At 41.3% G+C, this 10045-nt stretch overlaps 1 protein-coding gene across 1 annotated transcript; it reads right to left on the bottom strand.

Annotated features, from left to right (window-relative positions):
* Positions 1-3691: 3691 nt before the first annotated feature.
* On the bottom strand, positions 3692-4369 carry EPCIP (exosomal polycystin 1 interacting protein). Its single transcript, XM_085297716.1, has one exon. The coding sequence runs from the start codon at positions 4367-4369 to the stop codon at positions 3692-3694; it is 678 nt and encodes a 225-aa protein (XP_085153842.1).
* Between the last annotated feature and the right edge of the window lie 5676 nt (positions 4370-10045).

Here is a 10045-nt window from a genome sequence, read left to right as displayed (position 1 = left end):
CCCCGCCGGGAGCATAGAGAGCCGCGGCCAGAGCGGCCCGCGCCCGCCGCCATGCCACGCCCCCTTCCCTTCGGCCGCTGCCGCCATCTTGTGTCGCTGCAGGGCGGCCGGGCAGAGCTGCGGGTCACGTGGGCGGCGCGCGCGCGCGGAGAGCGAGGCGGGGGAGGGGAGCGCGGCTCTTTTGAAAGTGCGCCATCGCGGGCAGCGGCCGCCCTGTGCTCGTGGGCGCCTTTGCCGCGGCAGTTGGGTAACGGCGAGAGTGTTGGAGCGAAGCAGTGCAGCGGTTGTTTGCTAACTGCGACCGGAGAGGGGTTGCGAGCACTCTGCGCGGCGCTTCTGTCCCGCTCATTGCTGCCGCTGCCCGAGCGCTCTCCTCAGGCTTCACCTGGGGTCTCACCTGCTCTGCCGAGCCTCTACTTGGCAGCACTTGTGCTACCTGAGGAAATTTGGGCTTCTGGCTTAACGGAGGGGAAAATAATGTGGTGGTCCTCTTCACTTGAGCTAAATAATAGCCCCTTTCACATGCAGAGGCCGCTAGGAAATAGTTTTATCTTGATTTTGGGGGCATCTGCGGAAGAAGTCAGGCTAACTGGCCTCAGTGGCTTTGCTTTCACTGAGAGAAAGAAGAATTTAGTGACAGATGCTAAAAGGTTGGAGGATGTTTTTAAAGACAGTCCCTCTGAGTACAAGTGTTGGAAAGTGGAGGGGCCTCTTTCCTCTTTTCAGCCTCACCACAACATCAGGAAAGCTAGACTCCTTTGCAACTGCCAGTCACTGTTGGATTTTGTAGAGAAAGAGGTGTGGGAAGCTTAACTGGCTCTATGCAAAGCTCTAGAAGCTACTATATTACTTTTGTGCTGTCTTCAATCTGTACTGACTTCCCAAAAAGTTACACCAGAATTACCAGTAGGAAGGAAAAGTATCAATTTACAACTGCCATGGCCCTTTTTTTTTTCTGATATGAAAAAAAACATGACAAAATCCATTCGTTGGCTTATCCCAAAACCATGCATCGAGATTAAATGCTGTGGCAAACACAGGTTGAGCTTGATATGTAAATTCTGTATGTAAATTTTAATTGCTGTAAATATATTATCAAGCACTTTAGGTTGTTGATACTTGAGCTAGTACTACATTTTGGAGCATTGTTTAGTCAAATATCTTACATTGGGCTTTAAAATAGTCGCAGAATCATGTAATTAATTCTGCAGTGTGATGTTAAATGTACTGCCGCATATAGTTTACCTGTACACAAGCCTCTACTAGCAGAACTCTTAAAGCTCAGCGTATATGTGATATGCACATTGCTCTGAAGAAATTCTGAAAGCTTTTTCTGACAAAGCCGTATAAAGTTGGAGATTGGGAGAATCTGGTTCTCGGTATCTGCTGGAGAAGGACAGATGAATTGCGAAGACTAGTGCAATATTGATGCTGCAGATGCTACGCCTCACTGAATTCAGAGAAGGGTTTTTCCCTTGAGTGGCAGAAAATTTCTCCAATACTTAGCACAGGAATAATATGTCTTTTACATGATCCCTATTCAAAACATTACAGTGTAAAAAGTCATCAAAAATTTTTACAGCATTAGAAAGCCCATGGATTTACTATCCTTGTGTTTTCTTTCCAACAAGGCTAGAATCCTATTCCTAGTTACTGCTATGTATGTATGAGTTTCAAGCAATAACAGCTTGAATTCGATTGAATTCAACACATTTTTTCCTAGAGGGCAGCAGAGTCTCAAGAGTTAGTGAATTCATGGAAAATGATTTAGATTTGATTTTGCTAGTTTTTTAGGAAAGAGATGATAACATCTATAAATTAATATATTTGTGCATGTCAGCTCTATTTTTTTGCTTTTACAAAAGTATCCTGTGTAGGATTACTCACTAGCCAGTTTGAGAAGAGAGGGCAGTGTTAGTACTCTTGCTTACACTGTCGGAGGATGGGATTCCTGGACAGCTGATATGAATTATTTGCTCTGCTTGTAATACATTCCAGGGATGTAACTTGCTTAGACACTCCTCCAAACACTCCTATGCTGCCATCTCTGTCAGCTAAGCTGCAGCTTCTGGATACGTAACTAAGAAAAAAACTAACCATTTTGCAACTTGTGACATAAAAATGAGAGTTATCAAGATCAGTAGGAATATTATTGATTTATTCATTAAGACTTTGGGAGAAAGCTTACAGTTTGTCACCAGGGTGCTGACAGGTGAAGCTAAGGCTTTTCAGAACCTGATTTAATAGCTCTCCAGTTACATTGAGTTCAGTCTCTAGCCTTCCAACACCCATGTGCTTAAATCTGTTAATTTGCTATCGCAAATAGAGCCAATTGCTTCAATAGTAGCATTGTTGATTTCTGTGGGAAAGCTCACAGTGTTGAAGGTATGAGTGTATTTAAGTATTCTGAAAAATTAATTTGTCTTTCCTAGCAGAAGACTCCCTTGTTGATTACAGTTCTAGGAAAAGGCTTTGTTTAAAGTTGTTGAAACAAACTAATTGAAACCCCAGAATCTTAACTGCTCCCCTCTGTACACGAGTTTTCTCTCAGGTCAAGAGGAAAAGGGTTCTTTGGGCCATATAAATTGTCCTACCCTGTGCTTTTCAGAGGATGGCAATTTTTTCCTACAATGTGGCTGAGAATTGCTTGCTACATGTCTGCCAGCAGCCTGACCTGCCTTATCAGATGAGAGTCATTTGATTGAGTTTTTTTCTTTTCTCATAGGGGAGAATATGAACAGAGTTTGCCAGCAGCATCCTGGGCTCTATTAATAATAACAAAGCCAGGAGATCAAGCAAAGGGGTTATTCCCCTTTTCCTCTTCTCTTTGTAGTCTCTACCTGGAGTACTGCATGCAGTTTTGAGCCCCTCCATACAAGAAAGATATAGACCAACTGTAACAAGTCCAGTGGAGGGACCCAGGGCAGTCAGGGCTTGAGCACATAACTGAGAAAAGAGTGAGGGAACTGAAATTATTCAGCCTGGAGAAGAGAGGGGGGGGAGGGAGAGGGGGCCTAAAAGCAGTCTTTCCATACATAGGAAGAGATTTCTGACAAGGCAGAGCCAGCCTTTTCACGGAGGTGCATGTTGAGAAAACAAGATGGGTCACAAATTGAACAAGAGGGAGATTCCAATTTAATACGACGAAAAAAATTTCATGAGGACAGACAGGTAATGAAGCAGGTTGCTCAGAGAAGTTGTGCAGGCTGCATTCTTGGAGGTTTTCAAGACCTGCCTGGACCAGCCCTGAGTAGCCTGATCTGATCCCAGAGATCAGATCTCTGCTTTGGGCAGGCAGCTGGGCTGGAGACCTCCCAAGGTCCCATCCAACCCTCGCTAAGGTTGTTTTACAACTGGAGGTGCTTGGTTATGTCTTTTTTCTGTCTGAATAAGACACACCCACAAAACAAAATTGGCAACAGATTTCAATTCTTAGAATACAATATATAAAGGAATGTATACTGATACTTTCTAAATTWTTTTTTTACATTTTCTTTATTCATTAAGATAGTGCTTACTGAATTGGTTTGATGAGTCTGCATCATTTTAAATACCTCCTTGTAGAGTGCTATCACAGTCAAAACTACCCACCCCATAATGACTTTTCCTGGCCAAGCCAAATAGATTTACAGAAGTCTCATCTTTCTCTTAGCTGGTACCATGTCTCTGGCTGCTGAGTATGTTAAACAGCTCAGTAAATGAATGTTACAACATAGCTCTTGTTATCTGATGTTGAGAAAATATCAGAGTATAGCAAGTTAGGAAAGTGGTCTGTGATACTAGAGACATTTTCCACACTATAGGACTTCAGCAAAGAATATCCATTGAAAAGAGAGGTATCCAGAAAAGAAATATATACAAACATTTGCCTGTCTTTGTTGTGCACTGCAGGTGGGTCCCCCTTCTCGTTATTGCTGCCGCTATAGATGGTTACGCTCTGCTCTGGAAATTGTCCCTTGACCTTGTTTTTTACTCGGAGCTTTCGCAGTCCCCAGATGGTCAAGTATTCTGTTGGGAGAGGAGTGGTGCCGCAGAAGGACAGCTTCAAATCACACACCCTTGAGAAGTTAAGGACCATCTCCAGCCCAGAGGTGTCTGTGAACCAAATTGTCAGGTCGCTGTTGTAGCTTGTTCTCTCCATGGTAGAAGGCAACACCGTTTTGCAATTGCACATCAAGTTTGCCAGGCTGTAATCACAATCACGGATATCTGCTAAGCAGCTGCAGTTGCGAATTGTGCTTTCCCTGGTGAAAATTAGCGTATGGTTCTTCTGACTCCTCGCAAACCTGTTAGTAATGCATAAGCCAAGGAAGCCAGCCAAAAAGAGAACCAGCCAAAAAGAGAAAGTACATAGGGGTATTGGCTTCATTAGTGCAGGTGCTAAACTGCCAAGTGTCTTCTCTTCTTTTATGCAGTGAATTATATCACTTGTCTTTACCTACTAAGGAAAAACAAGTTCTTTATTATGCTAAATACACTCAGTGGTTAATACTTAACTTCACTCTTCCCACTCGTTTCCTGTCTCATCTATTTAGAACCATATTGCAGTTTTGCAGACTGCCCTGCATTAGAGGGGAAGCACAGCCACACTGATCAAGAAAAATGAATAGTGACTCACACTTGGGATTCTTCTTTTACTCCCCACTTGCTCTAAATTGTTTCATGTGTTTATGGGACAGCTTGAACAGGCAACTCTGGATAGAAAACAGGCTCTTCTCTATCCAGTCAACTCTGTAGCCTGCTCAGTGTGAAGGTAAGGACAGGACTCCTCCTACTTTTTTTCTTCTTTCTGTTTTCTTTTTGTCTGCTTTCCAACCAACAGAGGTAACAAATGACACTGCTCCATGCTGACCAGTGAGAGTGTTTGAGAAGGGCTAAGGACAGAAGCTGGGAGGTGTTACTTACTTGTATGGCTAAGTAAGGGCTGTGATAACCTTCACTTTAAACTGAGCATGGTCTACTCTGGGCAAGGGGGGGAAAAGAAGGGGTGGCCAAAGGCAGAAACAATACCTGATACAGGAAGTATCTTCCTGGGTGATATGGTGTAGTAACAACTTGTTGCCTCTAAAAACTGCGTTTCATCTATATGAAGCTGCAGCTGACCGTACCTTAGCCTGCAGGCTTTGGGGCACCAGGACCATCTCTTACTGTGTTCCTGCACAACGACTAGCATAGGATAGATGCAGCTTTGGTTGCTTGCTCTGGCCCTTCCATTACCCTGGCAAAGCAGAGTGGTGCCTCCATGCAGGCTTCTGACAATGGAGCAAATTTCTATTCCATGCACACTTCACCTAGGTCAAATGGTGGGGAGCAGACTTGGCAGGGACTCTTGAACTCTCAAAAACCCTTTGGTTTCCAGAGTGGAGTTAGATCTTCCCAGAAGCCTTTGGGTTCTCCTGGCATATTATTAAATGATGGTGCAAGCAAAGATGAGCGGTGTCCTTTCTCAACACCAGTTATAATATGCTGGAAAATTTGTCTGATATGATTGTAATTATTTTGAAGCACCAAAAGACACTAGAGTCAAATTTTGCCCAAGGGCAGCAGGTGGCAATGAAGGCAGCAAAAAACCATGCACCAGGAAAAAATTAATCCTTAGAATGTGAAAAGATTGTTCCAGATGTCCAGAATATGTGTCCAGCACCTCAAAAACATGGCGTTCCAGCTATAGGGTTGTGGAAACACACCAAATAAATAGGAAAATAATAATCTTTATAGWATTTATTAACTGGTGTAGGTTGTTGTTTAATCTTCCATCGTTTGACAGTGGACACTTCTGCTTGGTCATTTAATGGACAATTAAGCAAAAATGTCTTTAGGAACAAGCTCTTAAGTTTCTCTTAGTCATTATTACTACTATATACTAATGAGATAGTTTGAGCCTAGGATGCATAGTTGTTTACCAGGTCGGTGATTTAGATCTAAATGCATAAAGATCAGTACCTGCTAAAAATTGAAGTGAGAATGTTCTTTGTCTAACATTAAACTAATACATACCTACATATATATATATATTTATATAAAAAATTGCATCTTGACAGAGTAGTATGTGTATTACTTTCTGCAATTGTCACTTACAGAAAATCTGGTCCTTCAGTCCCCCTTTTTACTTTGGTCTCTTGTCTGTGTGTCATCTGTAGAAACTGTGATGATTTGTAAATGATCAGACCTTTGATACTCATGAGAAAGGGAAGAAAAGGGAAATATCCAAGCACATGTGAGGAAAAAAAATCCACATATATGAAATGGTGGATTCTGGGCTGGGCGTTACCCACTGGTCCTTTTCAGGAGTGAGATCTTTAGCTTATGACAGACAGTTTCATGAAAACATCAGCTCAGTGTTCAACAGCAGTCAAAAAGGGAATTCAGTTGTTAATAGGAAAAGAATGGAGAAAAGAGATAATGTCATTGTGTTACTGCATAAATCCTTTGTTTGCCCACACTTGCCTGCTGTGGGTAGTTCAAGTCCCACCATCTCAAAAAGCACAGACATGAAGTTCAGAGAGCAGCAACAAGAATGACGAGGTATAGAACAGCTTCCCTTTAAGTAAGGTGGGACTAAGTAAAGAAGGACTGTAGCCTGGAGAAAAGATGATTGAGGCACGGTACAGGGGTGGTCTATGCCAGCACAAGTAATAGAGATGGTGGGTAAGGGTCAGTTGTTTACTGCTGCAAGTACAAGAACAAGACACCTCAAATGAAACCAGTAGGATCAGAGCTGACGTGTTGATTGATCCTTGGCAAAGGATGCTGGAGGTGCTACAGGTTTGCCCAGCTTCAAGGCAGGACTGGAAGAGAAATCCACTGAGGTTATTATTTACACAGACATCACGCTTGGCTACATAAGGCCCTGCAATGAAACTAGTTGGAGGCTGAGAAGGTTATAGGACTATCACATATTCTTGTCCTGTTTTAACTTTTACATAGGCAACTTCTTAAGGCTGCAGTTGGAAACAGGATACTTGGCTAGATGGATTTTTAGTCTAATGGATGATGGCTATTCTTCTGTAAGACTTTTATAAGGTAAAGGTAAGCAAATTGACTGTAATGTGATTTAATTCTGTAGATACTCCCTGAATTTAGCAAGGTAGAAAAATATGTCATTTACTTAAATGGAGGATGCAGACATTTTCATGTTAAAATCAAATATTTAATCCACATTCCACAGACTTACTGTGGAACATACCAGAAATACCAGTGCAAATGTTAGCTAATGTTTAACAGCAAAGGTCAGGCTCATCCAAGCTGTAACTGTTCTGGTGTTGTCACTGTTAGATGAATTTGGTCTCAAATATCTAAGCATCTAATCATGCATCACAATGAAAATCCTATTACTAACATTCACACTGTGTTTACTTTCTCAGATCTGTAGCTTTTGCTAACAGTTGTGATAAAATAACGAGAATATCCTTAATACCACCATTGTTTCACAAATCAGTGGAATTATTTGGATTTTTCTGTTTTGGAGAGAATATTTGCAAGAAAAATTCCTAGCCAATGTTAACTGTATGAGTTTGAAATAAGTAAAAGAAATTTTAATTGAAAACTCARCACTTCTACATTTCAAACTCCCACCTACCTCAAAAGGAGTGATGTTGCTTTTTCCACATAAAATGTGAGAAGTTAATACTCATAAAACTTTAGGAATAAAGCACTTTGAGATATCCTCATTGATTGTAACTATTGATTCCTCTCTCTCCCCCCTCCCCTCTTTTTTTTAAGGAACTGGAGAGTGGAGAACTTTTAGTTCTCTGCTGTCTTGCAGCTAACAAAAGAGGATTCTCTTTCAAGTTTAGCTTAGCTGATAGCATTTGGGGTCTGCCCATCAATATCCAAACAAAATTCTAAATGTTGGCGTTCCAGAAAATGTTATCTCCTGAAATACTTGCCATCCTTTTCTGCATCCTGCAACCCAGAAATATTGCTATCAATTCATTACTCTATTAGTTTCTGTTTGGTTTTGGTGATCAATATGCAAGCATTGAAATACATGGTGCAAGCTATCCCTAAAGTGTCAAATCACCTGTAATACACCTTTACTTAAGTTACCAATCATCTTCAGAAAAATGTACATTGTATGGCTCTTACCCAAATTATTTTTCTGGCGGCACTGATTAAGGCTTGAAAACAGTTAACTTTGATTTTTTGCGGGGAGGGCTGACTTGCAAGGAAGTAGCAAGTGAGTTAAAAGTTGGGAGGAGACGTCTCTTCTGCAGAGAGTGGCTCAGAAGAGTCAGAGCTTCAGTAAGGAAGGTAAGAAAGGATGTCAAGCAAAAGTCAAACTTCCAGCAGAGCTTTCAGAAATGAGGGGCAGGAGTTTGCCAGGGCAAGATGTGGGGAAAAGAAACAGGGTCAGAGAAGCGTGGTCTGAAAAACAGATCTCAGGCCTGAGTTTATGTGCCTGCAGGATAACAAGCCTTGTTATTACGAAGGAAAATGACTGAGGTGATCTAAGCTTACATCTCCTTGTATAGCATAGCAGGTATAGCAGTCCTGGAAAAGTAAAATCATATAAACATTTTTCAGCTTTTCAGTTTATACTAGAAGACTAATGAATACAATAAACTAGTATGTCTGATATTTCAAATCTGAACTTGGCAAATGGTCTGAATGCTCTTCCCTCACAGGTCTGCATACAAAACCTGCCTGCCTTTACACACCAGGTCTGATACCAAGCATAACTTCCTTCCCTACAGAAGGTAGAGCTTAGAAGGAAATGATCTGGATTTTACTTCCAAATAACTGTTCAATTCAGTAGTTTTAGACAGTTGTACTTCTCCAACCTCATGCCCAACATTCATCAGTCTTTGAGAGTAGCTGAAGTAATTGAAATGATAACATGCTTGAATACCAGAAATGACTGAACTTTCTCATTAATCATTTCAGTGAATTGATTGATAAAACTTTTAAATCAAAACTCAGAATGGCTCTGTAGCTCAAACATGGTATACTCTACAGTATTCCTTTGCTAGGGCTAAAGATTTAATTCAGACTGGTGAATAAAAGAACCTCGAGCTGTACCAGACTGCAGATGACCTCCAGCAGAATCAAACAGCTTTTCCAGCGCAGCCAAGAAATAATTTGTCCAAACAGGTGAACCCATCTTGGTGTTGTTACTAATAACCCCTCAAACAAGCATGTTTCAAATGATGCATAGTAGGGATATAATAAGAAGCCCTTCACCCAGCTGCATTGGTACTTATTCCTGAGTTGGTCTCATACAGTTGCCTAACAGTTACATGGTGTTTTGAAAATACACATTGTAGTTGCAGTGTTTCCTTTTATCAGTTACTGGTCAGTTTCTGGTACAGCTGCAACCTTCCTCAAATCCACCCACTAAATAGGAAAAGTGMATAAAATAAAGTTTCCTTTCCTTTCCTTTCCATCCTTACATAGTCTGTTTTTGGAAAATACATTTAGAAAAGGGAGAAAACAACAGGCAAGTAAAACTGGTAGATCAATAGCTGCTGAGTCACACCACCCACACTGCCTTACCATCCAGAATCATAATGAGGTAAGCATTTAGTGTTTGAGAATGAAGTGAAAAATTAAATCAGTGTATGAGAATGAGTCAGTGCCTTGAATTGTAATTAGACTGCATGGCCATGGAAGTCTTTTTTTATGCCTGCTTTTTCTCTTAAACATTCACCGAACTTCTCTAGGCAGTGTTTGAGTACCACTCCCCTGTGGGAATTACAGATAACTGGTCAGGTTCTCCTCCACACTGCTGACAGTGTTTTCCTGTGGTTACGTGGTAATGACAGGTTTAAAAAGTCTCAGAAGGGTTTTGAAGTGTGGATTTCAATTTCTTTGAATTGAACAGATACCACCTAATGGTAACAGAAAAGAAAGCTTCAGCTGTTACAGAAAAGAGTACTGATAGAAACCTTCAAGTGCTTCCTATGAAATGGATAGATAGAAGCAGGGTATGCTCAAGATCAAGAGATTCCTAAACAGTCTGAAGATGTAATCACCAAGAAGACTTTGGTCGTAATTCCATACTAAAGCATATCCAGGAATATCTAAAGTAGGCCAGGCCAGCCTC

The sequence above is a fragment of the Rhea americana genome, unplaced genomic scaffold (genome assembly GCF_003343005.1).
Source record: "Rhea americana isolate MKP2758 unplaced genomic scaffold, rheAme1 scaffold_130, whole genome shotgun sequence".
Lineage (NCBI taxonomy): Eukaryota > Metazoa > Chordata > Aves > Rheiformes > Rheidae > Rhea > Rhea americana.
This window is presented reverse-complemented; position numbering and strand designations above follow the sequence as displayed.